Genomic DNA, 19884 nt, shown 5'->3' on the forward strand with positions numbered 1-19884 from the left:
TGAAGAAACCCTAATCATTATGCTACATAGAATTAATTTTTCTTTCCTTTGAATCCCTTCAGGGTGATAAGTCTGTCAGAGTTATGCGTTCTTTGTTGGCTGCACAGCAGACCTTTGTAGATCGGCTGGTGCACCTAATGAAGGCAGTTCAGCGTGAAAGTGGAAATCGTAAGAAAAAGGTAAACCTTTGGGCTTTGCTTTCTGTTTATGGCTAATAATGTCTTGGTATCATAAAATACTGAGTTTTGGTACTGTCTCTTTGGTTGATATATTTTATGGAATTCTTATCATGCAATTACGGCCATACCTCGGAGATATTGCAGGTTCTGTTCCAGACCACTGCAGTACAGCAAATATCACCATAAAGTGAGTCACATGAATTTTTTGGTTTCCCAGTGCATATAAAAGTTAGGTCTACACTATACTGTATAGTATAGACTATACTGTAGTCTGTTAAGTGTGCAATGGCATTATGCCTAAAGAAAGCAATGTATATGCCTTAATTAAAAATATTGCTAAAAAACGCTAGCCATCATCTGAGCCTTCAGAGAATCATACTCTTTTTGCTGATGGAAGGCCTTGCCTCGATGATGTGGCTGCTAACTGATCAGGGTGGTGGTTGCTGAAGGTTGGAGTGGCTGGGGCAATTTTGTAGAATAAGACAACAATGAAGATAATTAATCTTTGCCACGTCAGTTGACTCTTCCTTTCACTAACAATTTGTTTTCACTGTAGCATGCAGTGCTCATTGGCAGCATTTTTACCCATAGTAGAACTTCTTTCAAAATTGGAGTTAGTTCTCTCAAACCCTGCCACTGCTTTATCAACGGACTTTATGGAATATTCTAAATCCTCTGTTTGTCATTTCACCAATATTCATAGCATCTTCACCAGAAGTAGATTCCATCTCAATAAACTACTTTCCTTTGCTCATCCCTAAGAAGCAGCCTCTCATCTGTTAGTTTCATCACGAGTTTGCAGCAATTCAGTCACAGTTTCAGGCTCCCCTTCTAAGTCTAGCAAATCTTGCTAGTTACTTCTTCCACAGAAGTCTTGAACCTCCCAAAGTCATCCTAAGAGTTGGAATCAACTTCGTCCAAACTCCTGTTAATGTTGATATTTTGACCTCTTTCTATGAATCACAGTTATTCTTGATGGCATCTAGAATGGTGAATTCTTTCCAGAACATTGCCAATTTACTTTGCCCATATCCATCAGAGGAATCACTAACACTCACAGCCTTATGATAGTATTTTTTAAGTACTGAGACTGGAAAGTCAAAATCAGACTTTGATCCATGGGCTGCAGAATGGATATTATGTTAGCAGGTATAAAAAACATTAACTCACTGTACATCTTCACCAGAACTCTTGAGTGACCAGGTGCATTGTCAATGAGCAGTCATATTTTGAAAGGAATCTTTTTTTTTCTGACCAGTAATCTCAACAGTGGGCTTAAAATATTCAGTAAACCATATTGTAAACAGATGTGATGTCATCCAGGCTTTGTTCTTTATTTATAGAGCAGGCAGTAGATTTAGCATAATTCTTAAGAGCCTTAGGATTTTTGGAATGGTAAATAAGCGTTGGCTTAAACTTCAAGTTGCCAACTGCATTAGCCCCTGACCAGAGAGTCAGCCTGTCCTTTGAAGCCTTGAAGCAAGGCATTGACTTCTCCTCTCTAGCTGTGAAAGTCCTAGATGGCATCTTCTTCGAATATAAGGCTGTGTCATCTACCGCTTTTGTTAATTATCTTAGCTAGATTTTCTGGATAACTTGCTGCAGCTTCTACGTCAGCACTTGCTGCTTCACCTTGCACTTTGATGCTATAGAGATGGCTTCTTTCCTTAAACCTCATGAACCAAGCTCTGCTAGCTTCAAACTTTTCTTCTGCAGCTTTCTCACCTCTTTCAGCATTCATAGAATTGAAGAGAGTTAGGACTTGCTCTGGGTTAGGCTTTGGCTTAAGGGAATGTTGTGGCCGGTTTGATCTTCTATCCAAACCACTAAAACTGTCTCCGGATCAGCAATAAGGCTGTTTTGCTTTCTTATCATCCATGTGTTCATAGTAGTTTAATTTCCTTCAAGAACTTTTCCTTTGCATTCACAATTTGGCTGTTTGGCATAAGAGGCCTAGCTTTTGGCCTGTCTAGGCTTTCAACATGCCTTCCTCACTAGCTTAATTATTTCTAGCTTTTGATTTAAAGTGAGAGATTTGTGACTCTTCCTTTCACTTAAACACATAAAAACCATTGTAGGGTTGTAAATTGTCCTAATTTCAACATTGTGTCTCAGGGAATAGGGGAAGAAGAGAGAGGGAGAACAGCTGGTCAATGGGGCAGTCAAAACGCACGTAACGTTTTATCGATTAGGTTCTCCGTTTTATAGGGGCTTGGTTCATGATGCCCCAAATCAATTACAATAGTAACATCAAAGATCACTGGTCACAGATCATGATAACAAGTATAATAATAGTGAGAAAGTTTGAAATATTGTGAAAATTACCAAAATGTGACATAGAGACACAAGGTGAGCAAGTGCTGTTGGAAAATTGGCACCGATAGTCTTGCTTGACACAGGGTTGCCATAGACCTTCAATTTGTAAACAATGCAATCAATATCTGCATAGTGCACTAAAGTGAAGTGCAATTAAATGAGGCCTGTTATAGTAATAGGAGTGGTTAGAAGTACAGATTATGTATGGGACTCTATTTTATGAGTTTATATACATTGATTTTTATCCACACAACAACCCTATAAGTTAGGTACTATTATTATCCCAATTGTAAGGAAAAGTAGGTAGTAGGAGGTTAAGTAATTTGCCAGATGTCCTCAGTTAGTAAGTGTTGAAATTAGGATTTGTACCCAGACATTCTGAGTCCATATTTTTATCTACAGTGCTTTTCTGGCTCTCATTTTAGAATCTTAGTATCTTAGAATACAATTTATTTGACATGGAAAGAACCTCTAGAGATTATTTAGACTAGAATTTTTCTGAGAAAAAGAAGGTCCAGAGTAACTCACCCAAGGTTGCAGAACTAGTGATAGTGACTGGCAATGTGTTCTCATGGCCAGTACATTGATTTTGCTCTCAACGGGGTGAGGTTTCTACTTGATGATAATAGATGAGCATCTGTTCTTCAGATGTTATTTTTCCTGATCTTTTGCCCAAATGATATGAAGGATTCATCTGATATCTTCTCTTTACCTAATCTCATAAATGGAAAATCTTTCTTCGTGACATTTGTAAAACACCACAACACATTTTACTGTCCTTCAGAATTGTGAGAGGAAGGCGGAGAGACTAAAAGGTGAAAAATTGAGTCAGGAATTTAAAGGCAGGGGATCAGGTCTGGCAGAGATGTGTGCAGGGAATAATGTTAACGAGGTTAGGGAGGAGAAAATAGGCTGCAGAGAAACACATGTTTATTGAGTCGGCGTTTTCTTTGTTTTTGAGAAGAATCACAAATCCTGGTTAAATAACTAAATTCCTACTGCTGTTCCTCCTGGAGCCCTTCTCTCCAGAGGTGCCCTGGTGAGGAGCAGTGTGACCCCAGTGCCCACCATCAGAAAGAATGCCTGTTCTTTTGACTGTCAGTTTGGGACATGTATTTAAACCGCAGTTTGTTCTTATGTGACATACTCTTTTGTTCACCACCCATGAGCCTCTGGATACACCTCAGTTTTCGCTGTTCTGGAAGTTGACTCCCTACTGGAGACAGCACTTATAGTCCCCCCAAATAAATGTTGTTTTTGCCACATATTGCAAAACACATATTGTTTTTTCCTATATTTTAAGTCAGACAGTCCTAAATATAGTATCAACATTGGCTAAAAATCTTTTCAGACAGTTTTTCATGATGTGATAAAAGACAAACATAGTTTTATTTACTTAGTTTTACTAGAAACAAGCCCTCGAGTTTTAGTGAAATGCCAAGATGACTCTCTACCACCATTATTTGTGTTATTACTAGGAATAATGAAATGACTACAGCTAATAATTTGCAATCATATGTAATAGTACTTTTCCATCCCTCATAACGAAGTTGGGAGAGAGTTGCCTTGGTGAGTGCAACGGCGTTAAATGTGTGGCCAGGGGATCCATGAGTTAGGTGTCAGATGGTAAAACAAATAATAATATTGTTGCCACCTTCTTTCCTTTGCTGATCTCATTTAAGGAAAAATTCTCTTGATTGAGGTCTTTGAATGTAGATATTTGAGTTCCAATAAAAATGCATTGATGCCACACTTTTAAAAAACAATTAAAGCTTTCATTTTGAATGTTCAGTAGTCTCTTTTCACTTTTTGTTTCTTTATGTTATAATATTTATTCTATAAAAATGTATCACATGCCTACTGTGTGCCAGGCACTTTTCTAGGTTCTGAGGATACAGAGGTGAATATAAAAATCCCTACCTTTAGAATGTAAGGACCTTACATTCCTGTTGGAGGAGAAAGTTAACAAAATAAGTAAAATATATTTTATGCTAGATAGCGTCATGTGCTTTGGAGAAAAAGCTGGAAAGGGGAATAGGAAGTGCTGGGTTCGAGTATTAAGGCAGCTTTTCACTTCTCAATGGAATAGTCAGGAAGGCCTCACTGAGAGTTGACATTTGGACAGAAACCTGAAGCAAGTAGGGGAGCAAGCCACTGAATAACTAGAGAAGACTATTCCAGCCAGAGGAGCTGCAAGCACAAAGGCCCTGATATGGGAGCATGTGTGACATGTTTGAGAAATAGGAAGAAGCCCAGTGTATTAGGTCAAGTTTTCTCCCTTTAAGAACAAGCTCACCTGTTTAAAGAATGCAATACTCTCACAGCTTTCAAAGGAAATAGATTGTTATTTTGAAATTGAATAGATGGGCTTGGTCTAAACACTATAGATGCTGCTAAATGACAAAGCTGTTTCATCATGGCTTGAATTTCTCAATTTCTGAAATCTTGGCTCAATGCAGCGTGCATGTGAGCTAAAGGAAATAAATAAATGGTGATATCTTGGGAAAAGTTCGATCAGACAGAGTCAATGAACAGTAAAAGGTAAGGTCCAAATTCCTCCAAGTAAATTGAGTTTACTTTCTAAACCCAATACATGCAATGGAACAGCTAATGAAATTCTTGCTTAATATTTGGTCATGAGAAATTAAGCTTCAAATGAAATTAGTTTCTCCTTGTGACTTCACAGATCCTTTGAAAATAGAAATTGCATCTTTAAGTCCAGCTTGAGTATATCCCTGATTATCAGTTGCAGCAAGAGAAACATATTCCCTAACCTTATGAAAGTCCAACTTTTCATAGGTCAAGGGATTGCTCCTTTTAAAGCATGCTGCTGCTTTTGTCAGGTGGATTATAAGTGCTTGTCTCTCACACATACTCTCTCCTTTATGTTGTATTACTTCGCATATACTTTTATGGTGCTTTGCAAATATTTTAAAGTTAATAGAATCAGTCTTTATGTCTTTACCATATGCTTTAAAAACCCCTTTTCCATTTTAACCTAATTAGTACTTTCTAACTTGTTCTCCTAGAATGAGAGACTACAGGCATTGCTTGGAGACAACGAAAAGATGAACTTGTCCGATGTGGAACTTATCCCATTGCCTTTAGAACCCCAGGTGAAAATTAGAGGAATAATCCCAGAAACAGCTACATTATTTAAGGTAATTGTGGTGGATCTTTAGACACTACCTTTGAAAAAAGATACCTTTTATTTATCAGTGTGTTTTAAGATCTTTTTGTATTATCAGTAGACATTTTTATGTGAAATGTATAAAATATTTTTATATCTGGATTTTTTAATCTTTAATTTTTGAACTATTTATTAATCACCTGATTTTTCTCATGTAAGCTTTTTTTTTAAAAAAATTAAAAGTTAAATCGCAAACTTAGACATTATAAGTTCCCGTGGTTAGATATGAGTTCTAGTTAACCTATGACTTAAATTTTTTCTTGTATTTTCAAGTGTAGTAATTCTCTTTAGTCCTTAATAGCATGCCAGACTTTCTTTTGGCTGGCCACCACCTGGATAGTTAGAAAGAACTGGTAGCAGCTGCCTTCTCTAAGCAGGCCAAAGGGCTGAGCATCATTACTTGTGAAGAAGCATCATTATCTGCTGGGCATCATATTGAAAGGTCTCTCTGAGGCATGATGTTTTAGGTCTTCTGATTCTAAGGGTGGAAGGGCATAAGTTGCATTGGGATATTACTTTGTATCAGATAAGAAAGGGCTCATAGATCAACAACTTGGGTATATGAAAAGGGGTGTGATTACAGTAAAAAATGGTTGATTTTTTTAAGGGTGTGTTTAAAGGCAGCCCATGGCAGCCCAGCTCACACAACTGCAACGTAAGTTTCATAAAGCAGTACTTAACCTTACTGCATATTATGGACTCTAATAGTTTCTATTCTTTTAAAACCTGTTCTGTTGCATTAATTTTTAAATGTTTGCAACGTATTTAATTGGTTTTAAAACTCATTATTGAATTATATCTTGCAATTTGAAAAATGCTGGTACAGGAGAGAAAATACAAGTATTTCTTAGTTCTTGCTAGAACTCCCAAATAAGACCTGCTTCTAATATTCTCATTCCCTTAGGACTAATCAAAACCAGTGAATCAAAAAAGGAGTTTTATTATTTTTTTGCAAACAGGATAAAAAAGAATATCTAAGACATAGAGCAGGAGTTGTAAGAGTGGGGCATAAGAATCTATCATTATTGTTAGGTGTATTCTGGATCCATTTTTTCCTTAATAATATAATTTTATAATTATGTCTTATATACACAAAGTAGATGGTCAATAAAATATCATGGGACATCTTTTTAATCCTAATATTCAGTCCTGATTTTTTTCTTCCAGCTCTTATTAAGTATGTGGGCATTCTTAAAAATTCTGAATTGCAGTTAGCAATTAATGGTTCTAGAGTGTTTACTACATAACTCTAGCATTATAATTCTTAACCATTTTTGAGTCATGAATGTCTTTAAGGGTCCAATGAAAGTGATGGATTGGATACTTTAGAATGTTACCCATATGCTTGTACATACACTGAAATGTCTGCACAGAGTTGTAGGGGAATCCATGAATTCCTGTTGTCTTTTTATGAACTCCTTAGAGCTGAAAAGGTTATGCACCTAGTTTTCAGTATTTTTAAACAGTATTTTGTAGACCTTAGCTTAAGAATGAAAGCTAGATCTCCATGGGGAGTGAACCCCTTAAGGCACTGGGATTAGTGCTTAGTTATCCTGAGATTGTCAGCTGCTTGCATTAGATTTCAGATGAAATCTAAATTTCAGAATCAGATCCGAATCTGAAAAGGGAAATTACAACAAAGAACCTCTTGCTCATCATTTATCTTTAGGAAGATCACTTCCAGTTCTTCTTGAGCTTTTGTGAGCTAGGGTACAAGGTAATTTATAAAATAAATTTTGCCTGAGGTGATAAAAGGATACTACAAATTTAAGATAATTTGAAGTTTGGAGTTTCAGTCCACTAGAGGTTGTAGGTTCTAACCATATATTCTTTGAAGCATTTTTGTTGCCTTTTCCCCCAACATTTTATATGAAAGTTTTCAAACATACAACAAAGTTGAAAGACTTTCACAGTAAACAACTGTATACCCACTTCTTCTATCCTGTTATTAACATTTTACTGTATTTGCTTTGTCACACGTCTGTTCATCCCTCTGTCTGATACTTTTTATGCTATTATTTCTCATGGCCTGTATAAATTAAGGTTATTATTATTTGTTTTCTTTATTAGACTCATTTCTTTTCTTTAGATTATTATAAATTTCCCCACATTTCCATCTTATATAATTTGAAAATAATATTTTTATTTCCAGAGTGCCCTTATGCCTGCACAGTTATTCTTTAAGACAGAAGATGGAGGCAAATATCCAGTTATATTTAAGCATGGGGATGATTTACGCCAAGATCAACTTATTCTCCAAATCATTTCACTCATGGACAAGGTGAACATAACCTTATGTTGGTAGGGAACATATTTTCATTTTAGAAATTGATGATTTAGTGGATATGCTGTGCATGGACAGAATTGTTTTGTAACATTCAGATGCAGTCCTAGAAAGCTGAACAATCTCCACTTGATCTTGAGCAAATTTAGTTGTTTTTGTACACTGCAGGATGGCTCTTATGATTAGTATAAAATGAAACTGCATGTGTTCCTTTTTATAAAAATGTTTTTCCCAGTTAAGTTCTTTCAGTGTTAAACTTAGTAATTTTCTTCCTCTTAGTCAATTAAATCTTCTTCTTTTTAAAATCCTGTTTCTGTCCCTGGCTTATAAAGGAAAATATTTGTCCTCATTTCCTTTTTCTGTGTTCTAAAATACTTTGTGACCAGTAAGGCCTGCATAAATCCTTGGGAGGAACCCTTCTGTTCATCAAAAACTGACAGTGATCTAGAAAAAGATAAGAAATTTGACATGCCACCGTGTAAAGTGCTTAATACATTTATTTTGATGATCAAAGTTAAATTAACTAATTGATTTAATTAAGCCTTAATTTAGGTTTACCTTCTAAATCTCTGTGTATTAAAGTGCTATAGTACTTGCGTGCAAAACTATTTTATAACATTCTTTTCATTTGGTTAATATAACTTTTGATCTTAAGCTGCTACGAAAAGAAAATCTGGATTTGAAGTTGACGCCCTATAAAGTATTAGCCACTAGTACAAAACATGGTAAGTTTATTTTATAACATTATTATTGATTTCAGTGTCCAATGAGTATACTTTTCCTCTTTTATTATTTATTTATTTATTTATTTATTTATTTATTTTGCGGTACGCGGGCCTCTCACTGTTGTGGCCTCTCCTGTTGCGGAGCACAGGCTCCGGGCGCGCAGGCTCAGCGGCCATGGCTCACGGGCCCAGCCGCTCCGCGGCATGTAGGATCTTCCTGGACCGGGGCACGAACCGATGTCCCCTTCATCGGCAGGCGGACTCTCAACCACTGCGCCACCAGGGAAGCCCTACTTTTCCTTTTCCAATTGAAAAGTGTTAAGAATGTTAGAGATTGAACTCATGTGTAACACTGAAGACCACTTGGGCCTTCCTGACTGCTGGCCTACCTTCCGTCTCTCCCTCCCTCCCTCCCTCCGTCCCTCCCATTCTTCCTTCTGTCCTTCCTTCCTTTTATACCTCTTGGAATCATTAAACAACATATTTGGAAGAAAAATTAGCACCTTTCTGATGTATTTCTTTGCAGTAAAAACTTTCAGTAGCTACAAACTACAGTAGTTTTCTTCCATGGTGATCTGTATCTGGAATCATTACTGAGAGTTACTAAAACCCAGAGAGGCTGTGCCCTGCTTATACAAGCCACTCAGCAGATGATGTTGCCTTATCCACTAATTTTTTTTTTAATATATATCTAAGTCTTTTTGATATTGAGTAACCTCTGGAAGTTTGGCAGAAGATTCCCTAGGAATGCTTGCCTAATGCCTATTGTAAATTTTATAATCTTGTTACTCTTAGAGCTTCTTACCCTTAGGTATCTTGAAGAAACAAGTACCTGTTTTATTTTAGGCTTTCTGCCCTTCTCTGGGCCACCCCCAAATCTTTTTGATGGTTTAATTCCTGTTCCCATTTTTCTCTCAGAATGATCTTGTTAAAAGTGCAAATATTCTACCATCCTACATAGATTGATTTATTTAGCTTTCATTTGCTCTTGGGACAAAGACAAAAGCCTTAGCTTAGTTTACAAGTTCTTGCATGGTATGACATACTTCTGCACCTATCTCTGTCACCTCTTTCTTGCCACTCTCCCCCTTGCTTCTTAGGCTTTAGCCACACCAGCCACCTTCCATTTTCTCAAATGTACCATGCTCTTTTCAGTCTTATATGATCATTGTCTTTAATATCCTTTCCGCTTTACTAATTAATCTTTATTATCCTTCAAAACACGGTTCAGATGTCAGATGTCCTCTGATCCCTGTTGTAATATAGGTTTCCCTATGCTATTCTCTTTCGTTCATAGTTTTTATCCCAATAAAACTTGCAAGCTTGTAAGATCTTTGAAAGCAGGGTCAAGGCTCTATTTTTGCTTATCTGGCGAAGTTCTTGCTACATAGTAGAAAAACTATAAACGTCTGTTAAGTGCATTAATGCAGACTGTTCAGTATTTATAAGAATAGATGATACATTTCTTACTCTAAAGAAATATACAGTCTCCTAATTTGCATGTGAATGATTATAATGTAAGACTTACCAAAACCAGATCATGGTTATGATCCTGAAATAGTTTCCATCATTCAACGTTGATTTTTTTTCACAGATTTGTAGTTTTATACTTCTTTTGTTGTCCCTAGACTTACCAGATTTACTTTTTCTCTTTATTCTCCTGTATTCTATCTTCTTTCCCTTCTTTTTGGTAGTTTAAGGAATTTATACTTCCCTCTTATATCATTTCCAGGGAATGGCAGAAGATGGAGTATTACACAAAGAAAGCCAATGAATATACTATAATTTTAGGGTTAGGTGATTGATATTCCACAATTCCAGATTTCTTAAAATGATTTTAAATTCAGAATAATTTTAATTGACATATGTTATAATACTATAGAAAGAAATTTTTATTCCAGATTTAAGAAGCCTAGCCTATTACTTTGTGTTCCTTGTGTATAATAATAGAAATTGGCCTTGAGAAGCATACAGATTGTCAGCTAATTTTTTTTTAAAGTTTCCTTGTATTTCCTATGATGTAAATGCCAGTGTATACTAAATACAATGTTTATAGACCTCTTTAAGCTTTTAGGTTTGTAGTGTATACATTTTCAAATGAAGACTGTTCTTAGCAGAATCTTTATTTTTATTGCTTCACCAATAGCTATGCTTAATACAATGCATCTGTTTCTGTGTAGGCTTCATGCAATTTATCCAGTCAGTTCCTGTTGCTGAAGTTCTTGATACAGAAGGAAGCATTCAGGTATAGTATCTATTTTAAAGATTTATAAATTTCATGAATATATTCTTATAAAAATTTCAATCTTTATAAAAAGTATATAAAGTTAGAAATGACAGTCTCTTTTTATCACCTGTCTTCCCTAAAGTTGTTTTCCTTTCCTGAGAAGTAAATAATGCTAACAGTTAGAAATGCTTCCATGGTAGATGTTCAGTTCCTTAAAATGGGCCTAACATATAATAGGAGATCAGGAATTAACTGGTAAACAAATTTTAAATTTGTTAAAGTTTATGGTTGTATTATATTTCAAAGTATGGAAATATTATAATTTATTTAGCCATCAGTGAACATTCTGATTATTTCCGATTTTTGTTGTTTGTCAGAACAGTCCTACGATGATATTTTTGCTTGTACATGTTTTGCACAATTATTTTTTTAAGACCCTTATCCCCACCTCCAAAGTCATTTCTCTCCTTTAGTATAAGAAAAGACAAGTTTTTTCTGGGACTAAGCCATGTATATCTTTGGATTTTTTTTTGTACATTTTAAATATGTGAATTAGTGTTTAATTCAGAATTCTTATTACATCTTAATAGTTTATTTTGTTAATTTTTAAATATAATTTTTCTTTTTCCTAAGAAAAATGTATATAATTCACACAGAAAAATTGATATGCCTGAGATGAAAAATAATACAGTGAAAGGCTTGATAGAGGATATTTGCTGTAGTGTGTTTTTGTGTTTCTCAGTTTAGAGTGTCTCAGTAATTCAGTATGGAGTTTAGATTTTCAAGAAAGCGTTACTCTGTTTTGTTGGCAAAACAGGTGGTTGATTCTGTTGTTTGGTTTGGGATACAGTCATGTTCAGTGGTTAAAAGCTCACACTCAAAACATCAAACTGCCTGAGTTTGAAGTTTGGCTCTGCAGCTTTCTAGCTATATTTTGTGTAACCTTGCAAGCAGGTTAGCCTTTAGCTGGTATTTGGCTTTCTGTGAGAACTTGGCTTTTAACTGATAAGGGTGGTTCACATACCTAGACTGTTTGTACAAATAATATGATTTATAGCAAACAACCTGCTTTCCTTCTAGAATTTTGATAGTTACTGAACTAAATAGACTGTAGAGGGTGCCTGTATGACCAGCCCCCAGTAAGTACGCTCAGTGTATGCCTTCACAGAAGACAGGAAGGAGGATTGCACATGGAATTCACAGGCTTTGCCTGTGTATTTTTCCCACGCTGATCCTGTTGTGTATACTTTTACTGTAATACACACTGCTGTGGTACAACTGTAAGTTGAGTCTGTGACCCCAACTAACAAATCAAACCTGTCAGAGGTGTAGGGGACCCCCTAACATACCCTTCAAGTCTCAGTTTTTATATCTGTAAAATTTGGATAATGATGAAGAGTACCTAGCTCTAGAATTGTTCTGAAGATGACATGAAATGTATGCAGAGCTTTAACACAGGTTCTAACTGAAGTAATTGTTTAATAAAGTTATCAATTATTATGTTGCTCTGTGCAATTATGATTTTGTAAATTAAACCAATGACAGTTTGTGTCCTGATTCTTAGTTTCATGTGTGATCTGTGTAAATAATTTTGCTGAGTCATAGCTTATCTTATCTTCAACTTTAGTAGATAATTAAAAATTGTTTTCCAAAATAATTGTTTTTATAAGCAACTGTTTCTCATTGCTAGCCATCTTTGCCTAATCTTGGTATTGTCAAACTTCTAAATTTTGGTATTTATTATTATTTAGTTTTCATTTCCCTGATTACCTGAAAGATTGAGTATTTAAAAATACGTGTAGGCCATTTATTTCTTCTGTGAAGTGCTTGTTCATATCTTTTGCGTATTTTCATGTTGGGTCATTTGTCTTTTCCTTATTGATTTATAGGAGTTCTTTATATATTCTAGATATAGATTCTTTGTCAAACTTACAAAGTGCTCCAAAAAGCTTAAAACATAGGATAAACTTACTTTTTTAATAGTATGTTAGTTGTATTTTCAAATAATATACACTGTGTATTTTTCTTTAACATCTAGATGTAAGGGAATAGGTCCAGTTGGTAATCTGGGGGAAAAATAAATAAATGCATGATTTTCCCCAGTGTTTCCAGACTCTTTGGACACTCTAGTGTATTTATTGTGCCCCTATAATTCTTTGGTTCAGTCTTCATCTCTTATATTTATCTTTCTATCACTTTCCTCTGAATCTGAAAATTCTTAGCATTGCATTCTAATTATTTTGAAAATTGGAATGTAACTTTATTGAGTTTATTAATGGTAACAGTGTTTCAGTGGCCATACTTAAAAGGTAATTTTTAAAACTCATGTTCACTTTTAGGAGAATGTATGATACCCAGAAAACCCCTCATGTTTACATTCAAGAGAAAGGTGAAACAAACTGGTAAATTAAGTATAGAGATATAGCAGTAAGTTTATTTAATGTTTTCCCCTGTGGTAGCAGGCTTTTATTTATTTATTTGTTTGTTTGTTTGTCTTAGCCTATAAGCATAGTAATAAGACTGATTCCTGAGGAATATGCTTCCTAAAGTCCACATTTTATAATTACTGACTGCTGTACACCAGACACCTTTTTGTCATTATTTACAATTTTTAAATGCTAATTTGTTTAAGGATTGTATTGAATTTATAAACATGAAAATAATATCTTTTCAGAACTTTTTTAGAAAATATGCACCAAGTGAGAATGGGCCAAATGGGATCAGTGCTGAAGTTATGGATACTTATGTTAAAAGCTGTGGTAAGTATTTCAACTTACTACGTTTCATTGATATGTGGAAATAAAGGAAAACAAGCTATCCTGATATTACCATACTCATACACATTTAGAACATGTTAGGATTTTTTCTAGTCCATTTGGGCTACAATAACAAAATACCAGAGACTGGGTGACTTACAAACAACAGAAATTTATTTTTCACAGTCCTGGGGGCTGGAAGTCTGAGATAAGATGCCAGCCTGGTCAGATGAGGGCCTTCTTTGGGTCAAAGACGTGTTACTGTATCTACACCTGTTGGGAGGAGCTAGGGAGCTCTGTGGGGTATCTTTTATAGGGGGCTAATCCCATTCATGAGGGCTAAGCACCTCCCAAAGTTCCTACCTCCTGACACCACTACCTTGGGCATTAGGATTTCAGCATGTGAATTTTGAGGGGACACAAACATTCAAACCATAGCAGTTTTAAATGCTGTGCAAGAAGATTAAAAGATAGAAAATGTGAAAAAAGAGGTCATTAGTGTTTTGACATAATAGTAGGAATAAGGTGTAAATTCTGTTTACTCTTTTATAGATGCTTTTTTTTTAAACATCTTTATTAGAGTATAATTGCTTTACAATGTTGTGTTAGTTTCTGCTGTATAACAAAGTGAATCAGCTATATGTACACATATATCCCCATATCCCCTCCCTCTTGCAGCTCCCTCCCATCCTCCCTATCCCACCTCTGTAGGTGGTCACAAAGTACCGAGCTGATCTCCCTGTGCTATGTCTCTGCTTCCCACTAGCTAGTTATTTTACATTTGAGAGTGTATATATGTCCAGAACACTCTCTCACTTCATCCCAGCTTACCCTTCCCCTTCCCTGTGTCCTCAAGTCCATTCTCTACATCTGTGTCCTTTTTCCTGTCCTGCCCCTAGGTTCATTAGAACCTTTTTTTTTTTTTTTATTCCATATATATGTGTTAGCATATGGTATTTGTTTTTCTCTTTCTGACTTACTTCACTCTGTATGACAGACTCTAGGTCCATCCACCTCACTACAAATAACTCAATTTCATTTCTTTTTATGGCTGAGTAATATTCCATTGTATATATGTGCCTCATCTTTATCCATTCAATTGTCAATGGATACCCAGGTTACTTCCATGTCCTGGCTATTGTAAATAGTGCTACAATGAACATTGTGGTACTGGACTCATTTTGAATGATGGTTTTCTCAGGGTGTATGCCCATAGTGGGATTGCTGGGTCATATGGTAGTTCTATTTTTAGTACTTTAAGGAACCTCCATACTATTCTCCATAGTGTCTATATCAATTTACATTCCCACCAACAGAGCAAGAAGGTTCCCTTTTCTCCACATCCTCTCCAGCATTTATTGTTTATAGTTTTTTTTTTTTTTTTTTTTTCAGTAAGTGGGCCTCTCACTGTTGTGGTCTCTCCCGTTGTGGAGCACAGGTTCCGGACGCGCAGGCTCAGCAGCCATGGCTCATGGGCCCAGCCACTCTGTGGCATGTGGGATCTTCCCGGACCGGGGCACGAACCCGTGTCCCCTGCACCAGCAGGCAGACTCTCAACCACTGCACCACCAGGGAAACCCTGTTTATAGATTTTTTGATGATGGCCATTCTGACTGGTGTGAGCTGATACCTCACTGTAGTTTTGATTTTCATTTCTCTAATGATTAGTGATGTTGAGCATCCTTTCATGTGTTTGTTGGCAATCTGTATATCTTCTTTGGAGAAATGTCTGTTTAGATCTTCTGCCCATTTTTGGGTTGGGTTGTTTGTTTTTTTGATATTGAGCTGCATGAGCTGCTTGTGTATTTTGGAGATTAATTCTTTGTCAGTTGCTTTGTTTGCAAATCTTTTCTCCCATTCTGAGGGTTGTCTTTTCGTCTTGTTCATGGTTTCCTTTGCTTTGCAAAAGCTTTTAAGTTTCATTAGGTCCCATTTGTTTATTTGTGTTTTTATTTCCATTTCTCTAGGGGGTGGGTCAAAAAGGATCTTGCTGTGATTTATGTCATAGAGTGTTCTTCCTATGTTTTCATCTAAGAGTTTTACAGTGTCTGGCCTTACATGTAGGTCTTTAATCCATTTTGAGTTTATTTTTGTGTATGGTGTTAGGAAGTATTCTAGCTGTCCAGTTTTCCCAGCACCACTTATTGAAGAGGCTATCTTTTCTCCATTGTATATTCTTGCCTCCTTTATCAAAGATAAGGTGACCATATGCACATGGGTTTATCTCTGGGCTTTCTATCCTGTTCCATTGATCTATCTTTCCATTTTTGTGCCAGTACCATGCTGTCTTGATTACTGTAGCTTCATAGTATAGTCTGATGTCATGGAGCCTGATTTCTGGGCTGTGTTTTTCTTTCTCTGGATTACCTTGGCTATTCGGGATCTTTTGTGTTTCCATACAAATTGTGAAATTTTTTGTTCTAGTTCTGTGAAAAATGCCATTGGTAGTTTGATAGGGATTGCACTGAATCTGTACATTGCTTTGGGTTGTATAGTCATTTTCACAGTGCTGATTCTTCCAATCCAAGGAAATAATATATCTCTCCATCTGTTTGTATCATCTTTAATTTCTTTCATCAGTGTCTTATAGTTTTCTGCATAAGGTCTTTTGTCTCCTTAGGTAGGTTTATTCCTAGGTATGTTATTCTTTTTGTTGCAATAGTAAATGGAAATGTTTCCTTAATTTCTCTTTCGGAGTTTTCATCATTAGGGTATAGGAATACAGGAGATTTCTGTTTATTAATTTTGTATCCTGCTACTTTACCAAATTCATTGATTAGCTCTAGTAGTTTTCTGGTAGCATCTTTAGGATTCTCTATGTATAGTATCATGTCATCTGCAAACAGTGACAGCTTTACTTCTTTTCCCATTTGGATTCCTTTTATTTCTTTTTCTTCTGTGATATCTGTGGCCAAAACTTACAAAACTATGTTGAATATTAGTGGTAAGAGTGGGCATCCTTGTCTTGTTCTGGTCTTTAGAGGATATGGTTTCAGTTTTTCCCCATTGAGAATGATGTTGGCTATGGGTTTGTCATATATGGCCTTTATTATGTTGAGGTAAGTTCCCTCTATCCCTACTTTCTGGAGAGTTTTTATCACATGTGGGTGTTGAATTTTGTTGAAAGCTTTTTCTGCATCTATTGAGGTTATCGTATGGTTTTTATCCTTCAGTTTGTTAATATGGTATATCACATTGATTTGCATGTATTGAAGAATCCTTGCATTCCTGGGATAAACCCCACTTGATCATGGTGTATGATCCTTTTAATGTGCCTTTGGATTCTGTTTTCTAGTATTTTGTTGAAGATTTTTTGCATCTATGCTCATCAGTGATATTGGTCTGTAGTTTTCTTTTTTTGTGACATCTTTCTCTGGTTTTGGTGTCAGGGTTATGGTGGCCTCGTAGAATGAGTTTGGGAGCGTTCCTCCAAGTTTGGGAGTGTTCCTCCTTCTGCTATATTTTGGAAGAGTTTGAGAAGGATAAGTGTTAGCTCTTCTCTAAGTGTTTGATAGAATTTGCCTGTGAAGCCACCTGGTCCTGGGCTTTTTTTTGTTGGAAGATTTTTTTTTTTTTTTTTTTTTTCTGTTTTACGTGGGCCTCTCACTGTTGTGGCCTCTCCTGTTGCAGAGCACAGGCTCTGGACACGCAGGCTCAGCGGCCAAGGCTCACAGGCCTAGCTACTCTGCGGCATGTGGAATCTTCCCGGACCAGGGCACGAACCCGCGTCCCCTGCATTGGCAGGTGGACTCTGAACCAGTGCGCCACCAGGGAAGCCCTGTTGGAAAATTTTTAATCACAGTTTCAATTTCAGTTCTTGTTATTGGTCTGTTTATATTTTCTCTGTCTTCCTGGTTTTGTCTCAGGAGGTTGTGCTTTTCCAAGAATTTGCCCATTTCTTCCAGGTTGTCAATTTTATTGGCATGTAGTTGCTTGTAGTAATCCCTCATTATTCTTTGTATTTCTGCAGGGTCAGTTATTACTTCTCCTTTTTCATTTCTAATTCTGTTGATTTGAGTCTTGTCCCTTTTTTTCCTGATGAGTCTGGCTAGTGGTTTATCCATAGATTCATCTTTGCAATCACTTAACTGTTTTGTAATTATAAGTTATTTCTTCCTGGAAGTTGTAATTTTTCCCTTGATTTTCCCTGAGTTTGAGTAAGCAATTAAGTAGACTGTGGGAAAAGTGTTTCAGGAATAATTATATTTTTGATAAATCTCTAGAGCTAAGATAACAGTGCTCTGTTAGGAGGTGCCTCTCATGGTATTTTAGATTAGTACTTATGGTCCCTTTCTGGAAATAAATAAGTAGTGACATGCCATAGGGATTAATTCAAATGTTTCAGCCACTTATGCCTATTCTCATGAAGTTTATATTCTAGAGGATTATTTTTTATTTTCTTGAGAGATTTTTTCTTTTAATAACTAGATTGTTTAAGGGAGGGTTAATAAAGGAGTTGACACTAGAGTTGAGCCCTGAATAGTATATGGCATATATCATGTTATTCCTGTTTTACATAAATATTATATTTATGTTTATGTCCATATTTCTACTTAAGCAGTCAAGCTTGGGGAAGCAAGTAGAGGATTTTCTAGACATATAACAACTATATTTAAACTTTCCTATCATTTTATGGCTTATAAATTGCTCTCTTATACATGACATTTTTTTTATTTTTCACAATGCTCCCATGAGGTAGTATTCCATGTTATTTTGTACTACATAATTTATTCCAAAATTCATACTTGATATATTTTTGGCTGAGAAGTATAAAGAAAATATAATATTCCTAGGAACTTTTAAAATACTGAAATAAAATGTGTGTATGTATATTCATATTCCTTGTGGTTTTAATTCTTATTTTAACCTAAGGAACATTACATGTGTTACGTGTAACTGTGCTTACCCATAAAAATGATCGCATACAGTGTATTTAGATTTTAAGACTAAAAAAAATTGAAGCATCTAAGAGAAAATGTTTCCCTTTTCTTACTCACTCTGTATTTCTCTCTCCTGTCCCTCTTTCCCTTCCTGCTTTACTTCCTTTCTTCTGTCCTTTTTTCCCTTTTCTCTCCATTCACTTTTTTCTCCATTAAGTCTGTGTTTTCTAAGATCTGAAAAAATTAATATACTTCTAAAGGCTTGATAGATCACTCACATGGCTGGCAGCTTATACTGTTTTTCAGCAAGACTTGTCAATCAAGGCAACCATACAAGGCTTACCCTATGGCTTGTGTTTCTCAGAGCTGGGTTTCAGAAGGAAGTATTCTAAGAGACAGGAAGTAGAAACTTTTGGTTTCTGAAGGCCTGGATTGGGAAGCTGGCAGTTTGTCACTTCTGTCATATTCTGTTGGTCATAGGAGTCACAGAACCTGCCTGGATTCAAGGGGAAAGGATATAGTTCCCATCTTAAATGAAAAGCATGTTAAAGAATCTTTAATCTGCCACACCTAGTTTTCAGTACTTTATTACCTGAGATATTTTGTATACCCTCAAGCAATTACCTCGTGTCTTTTTACTTAACTTTCTGATAGTTACTGTAAATTTTTTTACCTTGTAAATCTGTTTAATAAAGAAATGTTAACTTTTTCTACTTAAAGTATATATGCACACAACCTATAAGTATTGACTAAATTTTGAAAACCCTGCTCACTTAAAAAAAGTACTGGAACAATATTTCATAATATGTGCTAAATGTCATAGTATTGTGTCTTTTATATAATGTTCCATTTTTTCCCATGAGCTAACGAAAATATGCCTTTTTTTAATGTAAAAAAAAATAGCCATTTAGATTGTACCTGGACAGTTAACTTCAAATTAGATATTCTTCCTAATAAAAGCATTTCATATTTATTCATATCCTGATAACTGATTTGATGGCAGGCCTTCTCTTCATCTTATTTTGAATTCCCTTCTGTTTTCTATATATACTGCTGTGTTACAAAATAATTTTGTGTGTTTCAGTGAGTTTGGTAGCATTCCAGGTAATGTTGCAAGTTGAAAGCCATTTGAATTTTTCATTAGAGGATTCAGTGCTTAATAAGTTGCAACATTGTACTAGAATCTGATTGTTGGGCATTATCACATAGATGCATGTATTATAACTTTCATTTTAAAAAGTAATGTTTTAGGTTTTTGGCAAAGTGTAAGAAGAATGCGATTAGTTATGGTGACATTTTTTCCAGATTATGCAGGGTGTCAAATCTA

At 35.7% G+C, this 19884-nt stretch overlaps 1 protein-coding gene across 3 annotated transcripts in view; it reads left to right on the forward strand.

Moving 5' to 3' along the window:
- PIK3C3 (phosphatidylinositol 3-kinase catalytic subunit type 3) overlaps positions 1-19884 on the forward strand; it is a 158471-nt gene that overhangs the window by 90929 nt on the left and 47658 nt on the right. For all 3 annotated transcript variants that reach the window (XM_082667222.1, XM_082667224.1, XM_082667223.1), the window contains 6 exons: positions 63-179; positions 5525-5656; positions 7838-7966; positions 8625-8694; positions 10875-10939; positions 13596-13680. In XM_082667222.1, the coding sequence (XP_082523348.1) occupies positions 63-179; positions 5525-5656; positions 7838-7966; positions 8625-8694; positions 10875-10939; positions 13596-13680 (598 nt within the window). The remainder of the gene's footprint in view (positions 1-62; positions 180-5524; positions 5657-7837; positions 7967-8624; positions 8695-10874; positions 10940-13595; positions 13681-19884) is intronic.

Source organism: Grampus griseus, assembly GCF_964374135.1.
Source record: "Grampus griseus genome assembly, chromosome: 12".
NCBI classification, from domain to species: domain Eukaryota; kingdom Metazoa; phylum Chordata; class Mammalia; order Artiodactyla; family Delphinidae; genus Grampus; species Grampus griseus.